This window comes from Pimephales promelas, chromosome 13 (assembly GCF_988280905.1).
Source record: "Pimephales promelas chromosome 13, fPimPro1.hap1.1, whole genome shotgun sequence".
Classification (NCBI taxonomy): domain Eukaryota; kingdom Metazoa; phylum Chordata; class Actinopteri; order Cypriniformes; family Leuciscidae; genus Pimephales; species Pimephales promelas.
Window position 1 is genome coordinate 19,447,826 of NC_142781.1, and position 22,988 is coordinate 19,470,813.

A 22,988-nucleotide genomic window follows, 5' to 3' on the forward strand; every position below is an offset into this window, starting at 1 on the left:
GTATTTTAAGGCATTGCATTTTCAGGGTTAGCATTTTTGAGGGGCATTCAGTGTCGTCGTACGTTTAAGCTGTGAATATTTCAAGAGAAAATTTCATTATTAAATATTCAATAATCCATATTCAACTTTCAGACTTAATTTCCAAAATATTCAGACTGTTCAAAGATACCATAATATTCAACTGGCTGGTCCATTTTATTTCACTTTACAAATTCGTTGGTTCTAATTCAGCAGATCCAGGAACTGCAGGAATAGCATAGAGTACCGATGCATAATATCCATCTATACTGTTAGTCTCCTAATCAGCATTTGGTGCAAGCAGTGTTCACAAACACCATATAAAAAGGTAAAGAGTCATTCATTCACTTATTCACCGAAATGGAGCAAATGGTAAGTATTATTATAATCAGGGCCAATGTATATGTGGAAAAAGCTGGGTTTATTAGGGATGCACCAATATGAAAATTCTGGCTTATAATAAAAACGAGAATTCTTTATATAACATGAAAACCAATATATTTGCCGATAAATTCAAATACAAGGTTTGATATCATTTTTGAGAGCCTGATTACATAACACCATTAAAGCCACGTCTTAAGGAACATAAATTATACATAAATCAAACATAACAGTACAGTGGCGGTAGCCTATAGTGAAACAGCGTAAGATTCCTTAACTTTTAACTTTAATTTTACACTCCAATGGCCTGCTTTATAAAATCTATTGCATCATAAAGAAATAAAATGTTGCGTAATTAATGCAAGCAAATCATTGGATCACATTACTTTGCCTATCAATGCAAAATAAATAAATAAATAAATAAATATAACAATAAATAACAATTTCATAAAGACTAAATTAGGAATTGGTTTTGGCTCAAAAACATTAACAAGAGGTTGAGACCTTATAGGGGAAATTAAATGATGGTGAATTGTGTGAAATTAATGACCCTTTTGACAGATTCTCCAATTTGTATGAAATGGTTTATAGTTGCACAATCAAGTACACTCTCACTAAAGTACACTTATTTTGGCTACTAGTTGTTTTACCTCCCTAGATGCCTTGATTTTCTTCAGGCATGTTATATTTACCATGCCTTTCCATCTTCTGGAAAACAAACATTCACATCCGAATCTGCCTGCATTACTACCGGTATATCCTTATCTCTCCCACTGCTGTCAAGAGCAACAGAGCAAGAGAAAAGAGCAGAAGACAGAAGAGGCTATAGCACGCATTTGGGAAAAAAAAAAAAAAAGAACAAAGAAAAAACGAAAACAACCAAATCACACCAAACAGCCAGCAAGCTAAATATGAAACCAGTTATATTTGGGCTGACGGTATGAATGATCACAGAGAGAAGAGAGGCTGACTCATCCACCTCACTCCCTTTTATTTGGGGTATGTTTTGATTTATCAAGCTTTTAATCAGAATTTCTTGAACCATCTAAAATGAAAAAGCACCTCTGGGCGGTTTAAACAGCGGCCATTCAGGCAGAGTTAAAATGCTTCTCAACAGTGTTAGTTGTATAACTGCAAACACACACACACACACACACTGCTGGCACAAAGGCTTCACAAAGCAGTATTTTACTTAGGAAGAGCATTCATCCACCCTTAGTCCTACATGTCTTTCTGCAGTGACACAACATAACAACACGTTTGCAATAAACATGACTCCATTGCTGCAAAGTCACTGTGTGACTTTTTATTTCATTGTGCTATCTTTGAAACTGTTGTTTTTGTGGGAAAGAGAATTACCTCTGTGTAGTGACTTTTATAAATACTGTTATTTATTTTTCTCTAACCTTATTCCCCTTGATTTTTATTTTTACTCTTTTTTTGATAGGATAATTTTTTTTTTCTAAAACAAGGTAGTCTCAGTTTTGTTATTTTGACCCAACCCTGAAATTAATTTTCTTCCTTTTCGCTGTCTTGTGCTGATCGTATCAGTTTGAACGACTTGTTTTAAAAAATAATAAAAAGAAAGAAACAAGAAGTCCTGGTGTGACGACCTTATTTATCTTATTTTCTCGGACCCACCTGGGACTTAACAATACCAGGCCATATCAGGTCACAGAAGCCTAAATTGATAGTTGGGGCAAGTCTCAGAAAGCAATGCATAACCACTGTGCATTTATGGATTGTTTTCATCATTGATAATAATAAGAAATCTTTCTTAAGCTCCGATGAGCATAAGAGACTTTCCTTGTATAATATAAATAAAATAAAAAAATAAAACATTACAAAAGGTTAAAACTTATTTATTTTTTGTTTAACTTGTCCATTTACAATGTTTTTTTGTTTGTTGTTGTTTTTTATAGGTATTTGTTTTACAATTAATCTGTATTTTGTGTTCACTAAAAAAAATAAAACCCCTGCCTGTATGATATGACGCAATTGAGCTGTGATTTTTGTGATTCGTCATTGGTAGAAATCAGTTGCTTGTTATTATTCTACCATCAATGTGAGTCTTACGTAAGTATTCTGCTCCGCTCTAGCCATGTGTCTGCGGGTTTGGCAAAGCCAGTGAGGTTAAAAAGTCCAAGCAGAATGTCTTATTCCTCAGGTGCAAGATTGTTTAGATCTGGTTGAAGGATGGGTGGCTCTCTCATTACCCAACACTTGCATTCCACAGCTGATGCAGGATGATGTGCCAGCCTTACCCACTCATGTTGCTATCCCATCCTCCATTTGTCTTCTCTGAGTCTCTCTTTGCTTTCAGCACCATCAGTGATGTTGGAATGACAACAAAGTTTGTTTTTGTCAAACACAAAAACTTTGCCCTGAAAATGAAACTGACACATTCTCTCTCTCTCTCCCTCTCTCTCTCTCTCTCTCTCTCTCTCTCTCACTCTCTCTCTCTCTCTCTCTCACTCACTCACTCACTCACAATGCAAAGCACTTCCAGTTCCATTGCCCCGAAGTCAATGGGTTTTTTGAATGGGGTTTTGGTTAAATGGCTGAAATGAGGCCTTGGTAAACACAAACTCAATGAATGAGAGAGCCAGAAAGATTTGTTGCATTTGTTACAGACTCTCCTCTGTATTTGTGTATGTAGGAGTCTCCAGTCCTGAAAAGATGACAGTGGAGCACGCTCACTCTGCCCTGGAGAACATGTTTGAGACCCTGAGGGGAGTCAGTCATGCCCGAGACCACCTGAAGCAGTTCAGTTCTGTGTACACTCCCAGTGATGGAACACACCAGGTCAGTGAACCTTCGCTGTAAAAAAGTGATCAGTTGACTGTAGGTATGGACAGTTGTACTGTATGTATGATGCTGTTAGGTGACAGTGCAAAACACATAAATAAAACAGCTAAATATTTCCAGAGACAAAGTAATGAAAAAGTAGTGTCAGTTCAAACATTGCATTTTGGACCCTGTGCGTAAACATGAGCCGAAAACCTCTGCAATTCCTACAGATATGATAATAATTACTATACTCTCTGTCCTGTTACTCTCATCCTATGAGATCACTATATCCATGCAGAACCTGCTAAAGATTGTGTGTGACTGTCTTTGACTACTTTCCAGTATTGCCAGAGTGCGTCACAACCTTTTCACTATACTGTATGACAGAACTGAACATCCACTCTTGTACCTTTGAGAGTGTTTTGTGCTCTTGTGTTCATTTGTGTGGCAGACTAAGGGACAGAGGTATAAAGAGCTGATTATATAACACAATAATGTTTTCTTCTCCTAACCAGGAAGCACTTGTGTTACAGATGTTCTCTGTTCAGTATTTTTTAGCAGTTTTATTTATGCATTTTGGGGGTATAATTAGCTAAAAGTAATAATTCAGGTAACTCACTGCAGTTTTTGGAAAGTAGCACACAATGTCCTCTTCACTTGACAGCAGCTCGGATGTTTTAAAAATAGTGTAGCTTTTTCTGTGACAAGCTTTTTCCATCAGGATGTGGTGTATCTTGTTGCGGCACTGTTTTCAATGTAACATTGTATGTTTCTTTTTATTTATATCTGATCCTTTGTTCTAGTTAGCTTCTATTGGTCAGTAGTTTGTAGAGTACCTAGCTACTTTTCAAGGAAACACGGTTGTTTTACTAGTTGTCACTAACTGTTTTAAAATATTGTTTACAATTTAGCATTTTCAACACTGTTATTTATTGATGTTTCATTTAATTGTATTTTAATTAGTCAACATATATTGACTATTGTAGTCAAAACAGCCTTAATCATATTGGTCATGGTGATCTCTGGAGTTTAATCCACTGTGTTCCTCCAGTTGTTTGTCACAGATGGATTGTCCCTCGAACCCTCTCATGAAAAACACTGCACCACTTCATTCATGATAGGGATTCAATAGCACATGCTTATTTATCACTAGTTGCCTGCATCCCATTTTTTTTTTTTTTTTTGTTATGCAAGAACATTTTGTCCTAAATGTAATATTTTGCCACCAAAACTCAACTTTTTTTTTTTGTTATCTCACTTTTGCTTTGGAAATGCTTCATCAAGCCACACTCCTCTGCTAGAATGAAATCTCAGGAGAAACAGCATTAGGAAGTAAAGCTATTTGCCAGGCTGTAAGCCTCAGATTACTTCTGTAGATATGCTTTGAACCAAAGTAAACGATAAGGATGTAAAGCCAACAGTGGAAAATGTTGTTGACACTGGAAAAATATGGCACAGGAAAAATGTGCTAAAATGGAACACCGAAAATATGTGCTAAGTGCTGGCAGAGAAATGTCCAAGCTTTCTGGTCACCGTTCAAACCTGTCTGTATTGGTTTTTATATAGTTGTTGGGGCATTTTTGTGGTTTCTCAGTCTCATTCCTGCTCTCGCTCAGTTCATGTTGCTCTTCATTATACACTACCATTCAAAAGTTTAGGGTCAGAATGTTTTTGAAAGAAGACTCTTGTGCTCATCAAAGCACCATGTTATTTGACAATTTGATTTGAAGACGGTTGAAAGTTGTAATACTGTTAAATATTACAAATTAAACTAACTTTTTTAATAGATTTGAATTTATTTTCAGCAGCCATTACACAAAGACATACTTCAACAGTAAAACTCCGACATCTTTTTGGGAATATTTTCAGCTATACGCATGTATGTCTGTGCCTGAGGTTTTAGATGCTAAACAGATTCATTATGTCAGAGAGGTTTGGTACATAGTGTGACTTTGGCGAGACTCACAGTCCAGGAATGTTCCTTGCAAATGAATTCTGTCATTGTAACTTATTTACACACTGTGTGTGTGTGTGTGTGTGTGTTTGTTTGTTTTTTTCATTAATCTACTTTCTATCTAAAAGCTAATTTCTACGTGACAACTAATCAGTAGATATTGTGGATAATTTGATTGTTTTCAGCTCTGTTTAATTCCATTCCACTGGATCCTGCAGATATTCACATAATCAATGCAGAAAACACACACACATAATAAAATGCACTGTCACTCAATTGAAGAATAATAAGCATTTTGTGTCGTCTTTTTTAGCACACTAGTTTAGCAGAGTAATCTTTCATCTGGTTTATTTTTGTGGTATGATCTAATTGTGAAGCAATTCAAAGATTCAAAATCAAAGCAATGGGTGCATGTTAGTCTTGGAGACTCTGTAAATAATACTTTTTGTGACCGAAATTAGTGTTCCAACCCCGTAAGACATTTGTTCATCTTCGGAACACCAATTAAGATATTTTTGATGAAATCTGAGAGCTGGATCACTCCTGCATACTAGTCCATATGTTTCTTGAGGAATTGAAACTTGCTGGCCTTGAAAAGTTATTTAAGACATCGTTAAAATAGTCCAAGTGACTACAGTGGCTCAATCTTAAGTTTATCAAACGACGATAAAACTTTTTGTGCGCAAAAAAACAACAAAAATAATGACTTTATTTCAACTATTAATTTACTTCTCTCTCTCGAGTCAGGTTACTAGTTTAATAACGTAAGCTTCTGTTATTGTACGTCACACGCATCACACACATGACCAGCGTCGACCAATAGTGAGCCTATGTGTGACGTAGCTGTACGCTATCACACTATGTTAACTGACTAGTAGCGGCCCATAGAGAAGGAAGTGAATAGTTGAAATAAAGTCGTTATTTTTGTTTGTTTTTGCGCATAAAAAGTATTCTCGTCGCTTGATAAAGTTAAGTTTGAGCCACTGTCGTCACTTGGACTATTTTAACGATGTCTTTCATAACTTTTCGAGATCTGCAAATTTCAATTTCTCAAGAAGCCTATGGACTAGTATGCAGGAGCGATCCAGCTCTCAGATTTAATAAAAAAATATCTTAATTTGTGTTCCGAAGATGAACGAAGGTCTTACGGGGTTGGAACAACATGAGGGTGAGTAAATACTGACAGAATTTTAATTTTTGGGTGAACTAACCCTTTAAGCAGCACAGCTATTCAACATTATAATAATTTCTAAAGAACTTTTTAAAACTAATAATATTACATAATATTACTTTTTTTAATCAAATGAAAGGAATGCCTTTCAGAAGTATTTAAGAAAAATTATACAAACCTCAAAATAATAAACCGTAGTGTAAGCATTACATTGCATTTATTTTTCACTTATATACTTTTAATACTTTTTCAATTGGTCACTTATTATGGAATTTGGGTATGAGCTGGGTGTGATTAATCCATGTTAACTTTATTGTATATAATTAATAACCCTCAATTAATATGATTTTTCTTTGTTTACAGTATATTGAAGTATACTGAGTAACAGACTGACGCAGTATCGCTCATTTCCCTCCATCAGATATTTCCATCTCCTGACGAACACATTACATGCTTGTCACTGTGACCTAGAAAGGCAAATGATTATTTTGTGTTGGCATAAATACAATTCATTAAACTGGTCTGTGTTTGTAATAATGGTGGTTGTTCCAATATGAGTCATTAGATGACTAAACATGACAAAGTGCATATTCAGTTATTGCAAATGTGGGTGTTTTCCGTTCAGGCTGCAGGGCATATATGTGTGTTTATTCTGAATTGGGATTTTTTTCTACCTGTGTTTTTGATGTAGCATTCAAAGGCCAAATATAAAAAAAAAATCTTTTTAAATGTCCCTATTATAAGCAATGTGTCTCATACCATATCTTCCCTTATATGGGCACATTTATAGTGGGAAGAGCTGATAACAAATGGCAGAGTTTAATCACTCATTTATGGTAAAAGCAGAATGTGATGTAGGTTAGTCATATCTGAGTTAGGATGATAGGAAGACGGACAGCACAGGTGATTCTTGAAAGCCGTCTCTGTGCAGGGGAGTTTGCACATGAATGAAATCTTTAGCCCCAAGTGCAGATTTCAGTGAAAGATTCATGAAATGAACACACACTTAAGAAGTATGAGTGATTACTGGAAATTTGCATTTGGATTGGGCAGGTCAGGTCATGTCAACTCTCTGGAATGCTACGGCATTTCATGGCTTTCATAAACTCGCCAGTGCCAAAAGTAAACTTGACACTGAGAGACACATTGGGCAAGTATGTTTGGAAGACACACATATTTAGTCCGAATATAAAACATTTGCCAAGATAAAAGCGCAATATGATTTTTTTTTTTGTATTTTTTTTTTTTTTACTGGTATGGAAATAAGCAATATTTTGACTTCTACACCACTTTTTGTTATGTCTATTCAATGCTTTAATCCTCCACCACAGTGTGATATATTTGCCTATATGCCTTTTCCTAGCATATGTTAATATACGAAATTATTATGATTCATTCAGCATATGTTAATATATGAATTAATTGTGATTAATTCAGTTAGTTAATCAGCATATCATAGAGTTAATTCTATTAAAACTGAATCAGTTGACATCCCTAGGGAAACACATTGTAGGCTTAGAGAGCTACTTTTTCTGCTTCCTGTTAAAAACACCAAAATGCAAACACACATCTGTTTAACATAAATGCTCCTCCTTTTTCTAACAGACTTTCACTCAAAAAAAACACGCCGGTGTAAATTGCTCAGGCTGTTGGATCAGGACCCGTGTTGAACCCAACAAACTTGCTTATTTCAGTTAAACAGTAGGGGTTGATAGAGTGAACCTGGGGCTGTACGTTCATATTCATGAAAACCATGAATCATCGTATTACTGAGACTTCGGGCCCCCGCTGATGCTTTATATGCAGCAAATAATAACTGTCCTAAACAACACTTTTAAACCTGCTTTTGTCAGCTCCTAAACTCACTTGCCACACAGGTAACAGAAAATTATAGGAACACTGTGATGGGGAAAAATTGTTGCTGAAAATGGGAAATATAATTTTTCAATTTTCCAGTATGGCAGCCCATGCTATTGTACTTGTTTCTTTCTATCATCTTGCTATGTTCTTTTTGTTGCAAAGTAAATTGCTTGTGTATGATAATGGGTTTCACCAAACAAAGAAAAATAACAAGACGGCATGTATTTTGTTTGAGAGCGCTGTGTCCGTTATGTTCAAAAAAAGTTAATTATAAACATTCATCATCACACACATGCTGAGTTGACGGCTCCGTAAACTGTAAGCCATTGTTTTAATATTACCCACAGTTCCATCTCTAATGGTATTCAGAACAACATCTGGTCTCTCTCGTGCGCTGGGGCTCATGGCACGTGATCAGACAGTGGTGTACGGAGTGCTAGATTGGCTTTGCAAAAAAAAAACCTTTGATACAGAGCTTTCTGTGTAAGGAATGACGCATTTTAAATATCGCTCGATCAACAAATTTTAACGTGGGAAGCCAAAGTCGTAATCGTGATTAAAAATCGATTAATCGCACTGGATTCTGGGAAATAGTGCTTCAGCAAGTGTACATCAGATGTACACTCAAAATCTGGAGGAGTGTGGGTAAATATAGTGAACGAATGTAGGGAATAATGTCGTTCACTCAGAATTCGGACACCACTACAAAATGGCCGTCACCCTATATAGTGCACTATATAGTGGATAGTGAGCGATTTCAGACACAGCGCTTAATCTTTTGTAACTATGGGTTACAATAGGTTCAAGGTTCAGTACTAGTTCATATCCATTTTCTGGTTTTATATACATTATTTAAATATATTGCTCTGTGAAGAGAACAGTGTTTGGCATATCTGTTTAAAATTTGTTTTCTTGTTTGTCTCTGTAAATGATGCTTACACTGTTGAACTTTTTTGTTCACTTAGTTGTAAATGTGTACCTCTTGGGGTTCTCTTCAATCAGGCATTTTCTTCGAAAAGAAAGATTGTGCTTTTTGCATACTAATGGGCCAATTTGAAATGAACATACACTGCAGGGTACCAGAGAAGTGTTTGTGACTGGGAGAACAGGCTTTTCTTCCCAGTATTTTTTTTTTTTTTTTTTTTTTGCTTTTGCATAATTACTCAAATTTTCGAATTTCTCCAGAAACACATCTGACACACATATAATAAGCTGTTTTTGTTGTTGTTTTTATAGGCAGCATACCGGCCATTGCTTAAGCAGGTGCTGGAGGAGATCTTCCACCCAGATAGACGTGAATGCCCTGATGTAGAGCACATGTCGGGGGGACTCACTGACCTTCTCAAGACTGGCTTTAGCATGTTCATGAAGGTAATTCACTCTCAAACATACTTCTTTCGAACTAATAAAAGTCTATTTTTAAAGCCTTAATTTAATCTTGACTAACTATACATCAGAAGAAGGTTCAAAGTCTTGAATTACATATTTGACCTTGTTTTGTTTTATTTTAGTGCTAACAATTTTCTAATTTTTTCACGAGGTATGCAAAATCTTAAAGTCTATGACTTTAATATGAAATGGGGCCTCTTATGCATCGACTGAGGGGATTTATTACTCAAAATGGGGTGATGTGAGCATTATGGAGTGCTAAACACTCTCATGTAATGATTTAACAAGGTTTTTTGATAAGGGAAGAAGGAGGCAGGAACTGGCGAACAATAAACATAAGATGCGCTGGCTTTAGACACCCAAATGGGGCGGTATGCTATTCGGCGTTGCTATTGACAACAGTTGTTATCGAGGAATAGAGTGCAATTGTGCATGGGCCCTTTTTCAGCACGGTTGGTTCAGGAAGTATTTTGTCCATTTATTTAATCTATAAGGATTTCATAAGCCATGAACTAATCCAGTCAGCTATGAGGTGCATCACAACACTACGAACTTGAGTTTTTAAAAATAGGTACAAGACTACAGTGGGGCAAATAATTATTTGATCCCCTACTGATTTTGTAAGTTCGCCCACTTACAAAGAAATGAAGGGTCTATAATTGGTATGGTAGGTTTATTTGAACAGATAGAGACAGAATATCAACCAAAAAAAACTGGAAAAAAAAAAACCATTATATAAAGGTTATGCATTTATTTGCATTTCAGTGAGTGAAATAAGTATTTGACCCCCCAAGCAAAACATGCCTTAGTACTTGGTTGAGAAAGCTTTGTTGGCAAGCACAGAGGTAAGACGTTTCTTTTTGTTGGTCACCTGGTTTGCACACATCTCGGGAGGGATTTTGGTCCACTCCTTTTTACAGATCCTCTCTAAATCCTTAAGGTTTCTTGGCTGTCGCTTGGCAACTCAAAATTTCAGCTCTCTCCACAGATTTTCTACAGGATTAAGATCTGGAGACCGGATAGGCCACTCGAAGACCTTAGTTTGCTTCTTCTTGAGTGAAAGACAAACAGCCCCAGAGCATACTTTTTCCACCTTCGTGCTCGACTGTAGGGATGGTGTTCTTGGGGTCGAAGTCAGCATTTCTCTTCTTCCAAACACGGCCAGTTGATGCAAAAGAGCTTGATTTTGGTCTCATCTGACCACAGCACTTCCTCCCAAGCCTTCTCTAAATCATTAGATGTTTATTGGCAAACTTCAGATGGGCTTAAAAATGTGCCTTGATGAGCAAGGGAACTTGCGGTTGCTGCAGGATTTCAATCCATTGCGGCGTAGTGCTTTACCAATGGTTTGCTTGGCGACTCTGGTCCTAACTACATTGAGATAACTGCTAACTGCTCCACCTGTGTAGTTCTGGGCTGATCCCTCACCTTTCTCATGATCATCCTTACCTCATGAGGCGAGATCATGCATGGAGCTCCAGACCGAAGGTGATTGATTTTTCATTTTGTATTTCTTCCATTTCTGAAAAATCACACCAATAAAAGTCACCTCACCAAGCTTAATCGAAAATACTATTTACACTCAATACAGGCAATTTACAATTAGATTTTTGCTTTTTAACAGTGCCACCTATGGTCCGATCTCCATAAAGGTTTGGACGTCAGTATGCATCCTGATAAAGTTCCCTTGGCCTTTGGAATTAAAATATCCCCACATCATCACACACCTTCAACCACACCTAGAGATTGGCATGGTTTTATTTCAGTTTGCCTAATAGCTGGTTTGAGTTGCATTGAAAGATGATCTTATGGAAAGTACCCCATGCCAATCTCTAGGTGTGGTGAATGGTGTGTGATGATGTGGGGATATTTTAATTCCAAAGACCAAGGGAACTTTATCGGGATGCATATTATCCTGGATCCATGAAATAACTGGCTTTTAAAAATAAAAATCTGCCTGACTCTATGGGAATTTAACATAGGGGTGCCCTGACTTATGCACCCTGTATTTTAAGGAAAAACATTTATTTATTTATGATACATTATTCATTCACAAAGAAAATTTGTGTCCTTAAAGGTTGGAGTTTTCCTCATTTTTCTAATTAAGGCATTAAGATCAATATCCAAAAGATGATTTTTTTTATTCCTCTTTTTAGGCAACTTTAGCATGGGTGCCAAAACTTATTCATACCACTGTACTTGATTTTTAAGCAACTTTTTTCTGTCCATCCACCTCTTTAGTGGCCCGTGAACCCTCTGTGTCACTGTTTGCAATTATTTCATTTTCCTGAACGTGTTTAGGGGGTGTGTGACTTCATTTGGATGATAGGTTGTTTGAAATGAATGCTTAATAATATGTTTCTCCCTGAAATTCGCCCGCTTGCTCTCTCTGTTCTCTCTAAAATGTGTGTGAACATGTTTATACTGATACACATGGACGTGCTGTGTGCTTGCCCACCCCTCCCAGACCCCCCTGGGATACATGTGTGAGGCTGTCCTTGTGTTTTTATGCTGCTGTTATTCACTTTGCAATTAGTATGCATTATGTATTATTAGTATGATAACACAAGTTTGTATGATATTGGCTAATAATGCACTAGTTTACGGCACACAAGTCTTTAACATACTCTTCACTTGATTCGCATTCTGGTGTCCTCCATTGAACACCCACATGTGTCTGGGGAGTGTGGATAGATGTATCATTTATATGAATTATTTAAATAGGTGTCTCTCATTATTTTTTATCTGCACCCATTTATCACGCTCGCTCATTTTCCTAGAGGCACATATTACCGAATACATTTCTATTTATCTTTCTGTCTGTTACACATGTTTGTCCATGCCGGTTTAGGGTGCTGAGTTGCACGTGGCAGCACACCCCCTCTCCTGAGGTCCGCCTCCCTCATGGGTGTGCATCCCTAATAACCTGATTGTTATTCACCACTCACTTGTTCTGTCAGCCAATCCTAGGCTAGCTCTCTGTCCACTGGACCAGGCACAGACAGCAAGCACCCCATGTGCCTGAGTCAAACTTGCACAAATGCAGTATCTACATGTGCGCAACAGCGTGCTTGTGTCCGTGAGTGTGTGTGTGTGTTCTGAATCATATGCTCCTGCTGTGAATGTGGAAGTGTTTAGTCTTGACCTGACCCAGGCCTCCAACTGAGCTCTGAATTCTACCATTCTTGGGATGTGTAAAATTACATAATTGTTTGTTCTTTCTTAGGGAAGCCCATATGTAATTACGATGGATTGATGTCATCACATTTCTTGGGGGATGTTCACATGACACACATTACTATGTTCAAAAACAGAAAGACAATAGACCAGAAAGTCTTATTTATTTTTAACTGCCATTTTAAAAACACAGCGATCACAGGTGAGATGCTGTGGGGGAGAAAAAACAAGGCAACAGCCGTAGACCTATGGTCACTGACATACTGTACATTCAATAAATAAATAAGCTAAATACCAATATATCTAATATGTATTAAAATATGTTAGACTAGTCGATCTCAGATGGACTTACTTAATAACAAGGGTTCAGAGCAGGAGATATTGAAGAGATAAAGTACAATCGAATTAGCTTATTCGTTGAATGCAGATTAATATCCTGAATTCAAAAGATCTTTAAGTTCTTTATGCTCCACATTTAAAGCATAAGCCAAAGCCTTTAAGATCCTTTGGTCTGAAATCTTTCGGCTTTCAGACCAAAAAGCAAAGTGATACTGTGGTCATTTTCTTTTTTGTGTTTCTCTTTCCCTGCAGGTCAACCGACCCCACCCAAGTGATCATCCACTCTTGTTTCTCTTCCTGGTGGGCGGGGTCACGCCATCAGAGCTCCGCCTCATTCGTGAAGTTGTCGCTAGCCATAAGCCAGGCACTCAGGTGGGGGAAGTCGCACCCTTTTTAATTATTCTTTATCATTCAAAACTTTGGGTCAGTACGTTTTTTTTTTTTTTTTTTTTTCTGCTGAACACAAAGGAAGATATTTGGCACCATTGGCTTCCATAGTATTTTTTCTACTAAAGAACTTAATGGTGCCAAAACAACTGTAATGACTTTTTTTCGACTATTCCTTTTCTTCCTTGTAGGTCTGAGACGAGAGTTCAAGAGATTTCCACGAACTGAAGTATTTAAAGATCGTAATTCTCGCGCATGCATCGTGGAAATCTCTTGAACTCTCGTCTCAGGCCTACAAGGATGAAAAGGAATAGTCCAATAAAGTCGTTATTTTTGTTTGTTTGTCTCTATGTATTAAGCTTGGTATATATATATATATATATATATATATATATATATATCGGTCTCAAAGACTCCTTAAAAAATTAATCATGGTTTCCTCAAAAATAATAAGAAATTTTTCTTGATCAGCATATTAGAATGATTTCTGGATGATTGTGTGACATTGAAGACTGGAGCAATGATGCTGCAAATTTAGCTTTGCCATCACAGGAATACATTACATTTAAAAATATACTCAAATAGGGAAGAGTTTTGATTTGGATAATATTTTTTACAATATTACTGTTTGGCAACACTTTATTTTACAGGGTCCTTGTTATATATGCTACATAGTAATAACTATAAATTATACATAATTGCATGCAAGGAATCCTAATCTATCTCTAAAGTAAGTACATGTAGTTATTACTTAGATGTATGATTACATTGTAACATGGACACCTTAAAATAAAGTGTAACCTGCATTTTGTATCAAATAAATGCTCCATTGGTAAGCATAAGAGACTTTTAAAACATTTTTAAAAAACCTTTCAGACCCCAAATGTTTTAACGGTATTGTAAATGAAATATGACCTTGTCATACTTTCTCAGACCTGGTTAACATGTTTCCAGTGTTGTTGTTGTTGTTGTTTTTGTTTTTGAAATAATACCTATAAATCAACAATTGGCAATATGAAATGAAAAAATCATGAGGTATACCATTGTGTTTATGTCTTTAATGTATTCTTTGTCTGTTCCTCATCTCTCTTGTATTCGTTGGGCACATTTAAAGGATCCCACATCTCTCTTTCTCCTCCTGTTTTTTCACCATCTCTCTCTGCATCTCTTTTTCTGTATCATTTATTTAGAATTGATTGGAGTGTGTGTGTATCTGCACTCGTGAGTGAATAGAGATGTAACTGGGTCGAATCAGAATGAAAGGAGTTTTGTTGATCAAAGTGTCATGTCATGAATAAATCAAACATAATGAAAGCAGAGAGTGGACCCTTATAGAACAGACAGCCCACACATAGCCTGACCCAGGCCCACAGCTGCGCTAGTGTGAGACAGACACACAGATTGGAATTTAGGGTGTCGTCTACTAAATGAAGTTGCACCAAACTTAACCAGATGCCCATTGGAGTGACAAGGACCAAGCATTCTGTAAAGCCCTTTTGAAGTGATTTTCTAAATGAAGGTCTCAAGACGAGCTAAATCATCTTCATCTTTCACCATAATACAAAGCATGTACTTACCTCAGCACATGCGTCAGCAGGTGCAGTTATGCGCTGCTCTATTCATCTTCAAGACCTGGTTAATAACATGCTAGCTAATAATCTTGCAGAGCCAGACTTTTGATTGTTGCATCTTGTCTGGTCCACTTTGCAGATATATATATACTGTACATACATATAGAAAATCAGTACATTTTTTGATAAATTAATCATTTTATTCAGCAGAGATGCACTGAGGGATAGTAAATACTTTTATAATGTAAAAAAAAACATTTATATTTCTAATATAAATGTTTTCTTTTGAGCTTTTTTAGTCATCAAAGAATCCTGAAAAACTAAATATATTATGGTTTCCACAAAAATAGTAAGCAGCACAACTGTTTTCAACACTGATCATAAGAAGAAATATTTCTTGAGCACCAAATTAGAATGCATATTAGAATGATTTCAGAATAATCATGCAACACGGAAGAGTCATTTTTATAAATTTTGCTCTTTTGAAAGTTGAGGGTTAGAATGATTTAGGGTAACTGTCTAATCTATTTCTTTTGTCTTTTCTCAGGTATTCGTAATGTCTACTAGGCTACTGAGACCTTCCGATGTCCCTCACTTACTCTTCAGCACTGACAGGCTCAAACCTGACATTGGAGTGTGAAGGGACTGAACACACACGTTTAATGCATATACAGAACAGACTGTTCCGTTTAATGAAACAAAAAAAAAAACTATTCCAATATTTTCACATTTTGTTTTATGACCAATGACGCCCCAAGAAAGAAAAAAAATTATTTCCCTTAAATAAAGGCTTAATGGATTGCCTTTTGCTCATGTCTACAAAAATGTTGTTGTTGTTTTTTCACACAGCGTGTATTTAGTTTTCACACATTTTTTGTTGTGCCATTGCCAGATACAACACATTCTTCTGTTCAGTCCTTACAATCAGCCATGTGTTGATTCTCACAGGATCTTCCCTCTTCATCCTTCACTCACGTCAGCGCTGTTGGAAAAGTGACAGATGGGGAGAGGGCACAGGTCAAAAAGGGTGGGGATATCTATTAGAGCAGCTCTCTCTATTCTTCCTTCACTTTCTCACACTTAACACTTTACTTAGCTGTCTATAAAGTGGCATACTATAGACATACTATGTTGTTTTTATAAAATTAAAAAAAAATAGCTAAAGTTTTCTGTGATGGGTGGGTTAGGAATAGTGTTAATGTAATGGGACAAAATATATAGTTTGTGCAGTATAAAAACCGTTTTGCCTATAGAGTCCCCATAAACTAAATATAAAATTGTAAAAAATATATTTTTCCAAAAGTTTAGCTAAGTAGACACAAACGTTGTAATCTCCATGCTTCTACGTGCGTTTCTCTCAGGAGATTTGAGTTTGTGTTTCGCATATGCTAAAAACTATTACCCTAGTGGGTGTCTTACAAAGATGCTAAAAATACTTGAAAGTTATCAGTCATTTTTTACACCTTTATCCCATTCTCTTCAACGTGCATAGCTTAGATAGATTTTTTTTTAAGTTTATTTAGGGTCTTGGTAGTTTCACTTTTACCATTTAGAAAACTTCAGCATTAAAAATATGTAGTATAGCATAATTTTAAAATAAAATGTTTTTAAGGAAGGCTCTTATACTTACCAAGACTTTTATTTTATCTTAAAACTGTTTTGCTGCATACTTTGTAAAAAAATTTCAGGATTCTTTAATGAATTGAAAGTTCAAAAGAACAGCATTTATTTGAAATGGAAATCTTGTCACTTTTGATCAATTTAGTGTATCAAGTCAATTATCACTTTGTTAAAAAAAAAATGGAAGTGTATATAATATGAAAGGGGTTGTTACATTTTAAAGCGTAATATCATAGACTGATAATATAGACCTTGTAATGGCCTTATATCTCAAGGCTCCATTGAAGAAAATTCATTTAAATGAATTTATAGAATGTCATTGTGTGTCCAATCACAGTTTAAACAGGATGAATGAGTGTGCTTAAATTCAGAAACAACGATTTTATTAAAAACAACTCTTTATTTCCAATCACAATCAAATAACATAAATAAATAACTCTGAGCTTCAGCCCTTTGGCTTTTTTTAAAGTGCATTTAAACAGAAAAAAAAAAAAAATCTTCTACTCCACTGTAAAAAAAGTGGCACAAAGCAGTTTTACATAAAACCAGGAGAAACATTCTGGCCTTGTACACAAGAGCAGGCTGTAAGAGATACACACACACACTCGCTCTCTTTCTTTATATGCTTAGCTTGAGTGCCTTGTCCTTTAACAATGCCTGCATTCACCCCGTAAAAGCCTTGACCACAAGGAGGAACAAAAAAAACTCCCTCTCTCCCATGCCTTTCAGAAAAGCAATTCTTAAAATAGTCTGTTTTGCAGCCTTCACCATCTCTGTTACCAAGAGAATTGTGTTTTAAAGGTTCACAGGTAAGGCAATGTCAATAGTGTTTCTATGAGTCTCCATCTGTTCCATTCAGTTGTTCAGTCTTTGCACTGTCCCTCTTTAAGGCGCTACGACCACGTCTCCCAGAATCCTGCTGTGTCCACTAAGTGACCGCAACACAAGTGTCCACCAGCACTGAGATGGTCATGTGAGAATGTAAGTGTTCACCAGACTCTGCTTGTTTTTTTCCTTTTGTTTTTTCAGCGACCATGACACAATCAGGTCAAGGGGCCCTCTGTTTGGAACCGGTCTGCTGATCATCAGCGGATCTCAAGAACGTCAGAGGAGCGAGATCTATACATTCAGCATTGCTGCTCTCAAGATCATCTCCTCTCCTTAGAGCATTTTCTCTCTTAATTGTGCCCTTTATCCTGCTGGTATTCAAACCCTCTTCACACTGAAGTGACGGTCCGGACCTTGGCCGACAGCACCTGTTTGAAGCGCCTCTTCAGGTCTTGCATGTTGGGGGATTTGGGCCGGGGAATGAGGGGAGATCTTTTCTTCTCGGTTCCAGATGAAGCTGCATTGATGGGGGTCTGAGGCTGCTGCTTGGCCAGATCCACACACAGTCTATGGAAGGCACCGTGGACCTGGCTGTAGTCCTCGCTGGCGGACACCTCGTAGAAGGAGCAGCTCAGCGCTGAAGCCAGCAGGGGACCTTCTTGAGCATCCACACGCCTCACATGGAGAAGATCAGCTTTATTGGCCACTAGGATGATTGGCAAGGACCTATCCGTATGGGTGCGGACAACAAGCTGGTGGAGCTGGCCAATGAGATCAAAGCTTCGGCAGTCGGTTACGGAATACACCATAACTACGGCATCCGCCCATTGAATGGAGCGAGACATCTGGTCAGTGCAGCTCAATCCATTAGCGTTCACCTGAAGAAAAAAAAAAACAAGCACATTTGTCAGTTATGTAACATGCCTGTTAGTTTACTTACTTTCTTCAATAACAAAATGTGTGAGCGATAATATGTACAGCAATGCTGAATGAGAACTTTAAGCTGGAAAGGTATTACGATTGCTGTTACACAAAAGTGTGAGATTGAACCGCCTTAACTTACAGAGTCTTTCACCCTAGTTCAAAAATAAAAGGAATTTCGTGGTTTTTGGACGACTGCCTGGTTTAGGAAAAGAGCCTTGCATGCCAAACTTAAATCTCTGACTAAAGACATCTTGAAAGAAGTGCCCTGTAATTGAATTAAAATCCATTCTAATTTTGAAAAGCAGAGGGATAATTTAGATGGGCTGGTCTACTGTAACTGTTCTGAAGTGCTTATTCATATCCCTAAACCCGCTGAGCCCTGCTGAAGCAGCAAAACCTCCCAACCACTGCAACAAAATCCCACAGAGCTGCAGCAAATCATTCTTTTGAGTCGAATCTTTTTCATGAACCGGATGATAATAAAAGTTCAAAACTCGATAAAACACACGAAACTGTTGGTTTAAATCCATATCTCTTTTTTTACATCTTATTTCAACCGTTACATTTTAGCAATGTTTATTGTAAATGCAAATTACAGATGCATCTTCTACTTTTAGATGACTGTGTCGAATCATGGCTGCAACAAACAAGTTGGAAACATGAAATGACAATAAACGATGGTGGGGAGGAGAACGTATACCACTATTATTTTAAACGCTGAGCTGAAAATACAGCACGAAGCGATGTCAATACATCGATCCCGAGCTTTGAAACGGAACTGTTCGAGAGAACCGATTCGATTTGGATTAAATCTTTCGTCCAGCTGCTGCACATGCATGCGCTGCCCCCATTTAGGAGTTCAACAGTTGGTATCCCGCTGGCCAATTAACCCCAAGTGTTAAACACAAACCCGGAAAAACACAAAGGAAGCGCTAAAAGACAAAAGGCGAAGGTATGCGCCCATTCTACACTTTTCAACCGTGAAAAAGCAGCGTGGGAAAGATGCCCTGAGCACATAACGGTAAAAAAAAGTGACATTCAAACGACTGTTCATGTATCGCGCATACTTACTTGAACACCAGGTGTGTCTTGAACTTGAATGGCCAGTTGTTCTCCGTCTATCTGCACTTCCCTTGAGTACAGGTTGCCTGTGATACAAAAACGCAGATTAATATATGATTTGACAATATCACGAATGAGTGTAAACGGTGTAGATCAGTTAAAGATGAACTTACCAACGTTTCTCTCGTAGTCACCAATGAACCGCTTAGTGAGGAAACGAACCACCAGCGCTGCACAGGAAAAGGCAAGCAATTGACATGAATATCGTAATATCGACATGAATAAGACACAAATCTACAGTAAATTCGTTTTTCAAATATTACATTATTATAAGCAATAGTGTGAGCTTTAAAATTCTGCAAAACTGTTTCACAAACATACCGGTTTTGCCAACCCCACTTCCGCCGATCACTGCGATCTTTATGACCCGGTTGGACGGGCACTCGGCGCTTGGGTACTCCGCGATGGTGGACATGTTCTGGATGAGACGCATTTTGACAAAAGAATGACACTCTCCAAAGCTTACGATGGCAAACTACGACGAAAAATCCACAGACACCGTAAAAGTAATGTCAGGATTGAAGTCTACGGCATTCAAGTTGTCTTTCAATGATAAAGTCGGTGGATTTTTCCCAAACTCCTTCTAGCTGATCGCATCAATACTGCAACTTCGTTTGTTGAGCCAAGACTCTGGAGCTTGGGTTTATTTATACAGCCACAGATGCACTCGGCTCTGATTGGCTACTGCAGACAACGGCACATTCCCTCACCCCGCCCACTCCTTCACGTGTATGCGCGAGCAGTTTATAACTGAAAAAAAGAGAAATACCACCCTTGTAAACTGACAGTCGTTTCAACGGTGCTGAGGAGGAAAATTAGATGTTGTTTTACAAAAATATGATTAAACCTGGAGGCAAAACCTGCACTAAGAGACGCTGCTGAGGTGGAAAATTAGATGTTGTTTTAAAAAACTAGCAACATAGCCTGTAGATATGATTAAACCTGGAGGTTTTGAATGGGGTTTAGTCCTGAGATTGCTGATATGAGTCAGTTGTAAATGTAACTCTTCAAACGTGTGTAATGAGAATGTTATCTTGATTCAATGATCTCCTAACGTGTCACTTGCAAAGTGTGTTGTTTTTATTTCGCCTAGCAGAATAAGCTATTGATGTATCCCCATAGATTCGTCCCAGGAACTGCGTAAATGAATGACTCTCTCTCTCTCTCTCTCTCTCTCTCTCTCTCTCTCTCTCTCTCTCTCTCTCTCTCTCTCTCTCTCAAAAAATATATAATATATGTCAAAGTGATATTGTAATTGCATGCAATATTGATAGCATGATACACAGTGAAAGCAGCGTCAGGAAAAAATAAAATGAAATAAATTAATAAAACATTTCTGCACTGGTTATGCTTCTCAAGCTTTGGTTGATTTCTAAAAGGGTTTAAAAAACAGATGTCCTCTTTCAGTAACAGACAGAGCTCATACCTTGATAGTATTTTTCTGTCTGCCTGCGCTCATGGAAATAAGTGGTCATTTTATTACTTTATTTCTCATACAAAAATGTATATTCATAATAGTGTTTATTGTATTATTGTATTGTATATTGCTTTCATTTTTATGTTCTCACCATCTGTATTTTCCTAAATCTGTGTATTTGGCAAAATGGCATATTTCTATGATGAATCAGAGCTTATTGTCTTAGCTTTCTCTTGATTGGCCATTAAACATCACAAGTCAAAATGTTTGTCATATTCAACCATGTGTTTACATGACAGGCAGTTATGAGACTCAGTGTACAGCCAAAAGATCTGTGATTGATTGCTTTAGTCGGGGGAGTGTTTTTTTTTTTGTCTTCATCCAGAAGCTCAAGTGCAAGAGAACAGAGACCATTTATCTCTCACATATTGAATGGTCCTGTTCAGCTTGGAGTCCTGCAACCAGTAGGAGTATTAGCACTTCTGAGCCTGGGGTTCCCTCTGGAATTTAGACTGATTTTTTTGGAATAGTGTATTTAGATTTACGAGTAAAATAAGGTCTGTAGTTAACTCTACTTTAACAGACTTTCACATTTTGTTCTACAACATAATTAGCAGTGCCCGTCTTACCTCAAATCTAGCTTTTGTTGTGTAAGAACTACAACCACCAATAAAGCAATAGAGATTCCTGAGGGAACCCAAAGCGAATTATCCTTCCAAGTTTGATGTCAGGGCTGAACAGTTCTATTTAGTGCACTCTCCATTATGTTCAATTGATGACAAACACCAGGAGTACCTCACCTAAAATGAACATTTATTCACCAATTCTAAAATTGTATGACTCTCTTTCTTCTGTGGAATACAAAAGAAGATATTTTAAAAGACTGTTTTCGTCCACACAATGAAAGTCCACAGGGTCCAAAACAGCATTGTACCTCATTGCATAGGCAAAAAAAAAAAAAAAAACTCAATACATTGTGTTCCATAGAACTATTCCTGTAATCTAGGAACTCTACATCGCGTGTTGTTTCGATGGCAAGTGTGTAGACAGTAAGTGCATCACAGAGTGTGTGGGTGTGCTTTGGTCTCTTCAGCATGTTCTGACTTGTCTTGGTCCCTCAGCAGTAGTCGGGGGTAGTGTGTGTCATTGGGGGATGCTGACATCTCAAAGAAGCTATTGACCCTTCCCCCAACACCTTGCACATACAGAATGCTAACCCCACTCTGATTGTACATACAGACAATTATCATTGCTAGTGTGTATGAGCAAATATGAGTTCTATTCTCATGAAATGTTAATGTCAGACTGTATGAGAGTAATTAACACATTGCCTAAGTGCTTTTCCCTCTGATGTCTTCCTAATGTTTGATCTTGCAGCGTTCGTTGCATGTTTAATGTGATTGTACTGAGGCGTTTTGAGGTTTTTGTCACATCAGGTTCAGAAGATCAAAGTCTAACCTTGTTTTTGAACATGCACTCATCTGCATCTCATAATGAATATTTGTGTCTCTGTCCTACTAAATCTTCTTGATTGTTTGCGTATGTGTATTGTTAAAAGAGAAAACAAATTTAAAGGAATAGTTTGCATACAAATGAAATGTATTTCATCATTTACTCACCCTCATGTAACAACACGATCCTGTGTTAACTTGTTACTGACTAAAACTACTAGTAAAAATCTTTTCAGTAATTAAAAGAAAGCTGGAATTAAATAAAGTATAAATATTAGATGAAAAACTTAGAAATGTTGCCTTTGTAAAATCTTAAATTTGAATGATTAAAATGACTAAAACAGAGCTAATATTGGAACGCTGTTCCAAGCCTGTGTGACATTGTTTCTTCTGAATGTAAAATGAGACTTTTTGAAGAATATTCATGCTGTTCTTTTACATGTAATCCAAAATGGTGTCAAGCTCCTAAAGTGACACAAAAGCAACTTACAAGCATCATAAAAGTAGTTTAAACTGCATGTACTATTTTGTCCAAGTCTATGAAGTCATGATTGAGGAATTGTTGTTGTTGTTCACCAATCTTGCCTTG

The 22,988-nt window shown here is 37.1% G+C and overlaps 2 protein-coding genes across 2 annotated transcripts in view; one reads left to right on the forward strand and one right to left on the reverse strand.

Moving 5' to 3' along the window:
• The window catches only part of scfd2 (sec1 family domain containing 2), a 107,458-nt gene extending 91,602 nt beyond the window's left edge, over positions 1–15,856 (forward strand). The window contains exons 6-9 of the mRNA XM_039692539.2: positions 3,059–3,204; positions 9,411–9,545; positions 13,332–13,451; positions 15,585–15,856. Coding sequence (XP_039548473.2) covers positions 3,059–3,204; positions 9,411–9,545; positions 13,332–13,451; positions 15,585–15,677 — 494 coding nt within the window. The 3' untranslated portion in view covers positions 15,678–15,856. The remainder of the gene's footprint in view (positions 1–3,058; positions 3,205–9,410; positions 9,546–13,331; positions 13,452–15,584) is intronic.
• Positions 15,857–17,018: 1,162 nt separating this feature from the next.
• On the reverse strand, positions 17,019–20,165 carry rasl11b (RAS-like, family 11, member B). The gene is made up of 4 exons (XM_039692540.2): positions 19,853–20,165; positions 19,645–19,701; positions 19,481–19,557; positions 17,019–18,363 (listed from the first exon to the last, which is right to left on the reverse strand). The coding sequence occupies exons 1-4, from the start codon at positions 19,962–19,964 to the stop codon at positions 17,875–17,877; spliced, it is 735 nt and encodes a 244-aa protein (XP_039548474.1). The 5' UTR covers positions 19,965–20,165; the 3' UTR covers positions 17,019–17,874.
• Positions 20,166–22,988: the final 2,823 nt, after the last annotated feature.

Coding starts and splice junctions, on each gene's coding strand:
- rasl11b (XM_039692540.2), bottom strand. CDS start 19,964: ATGCGTCTCATCCAGAACATGTCCACCATCGCGGAGTACCCAAGCGCC. Junction 19,702..19,852: donor AAGTGGGGTTGGCAAAACCG/GTATGTTTGTGA, acceptor TTTCCTGTGCAG/CGCTGGTGGTTCGTTTCCTC. Junction 18,364..19,480: donor AAGACACACCTGGTGTTCAA/GTAAGTATGCGC, acceptor TTTTTTCTTCAG/GTGAACGCTAATGGATTGAG.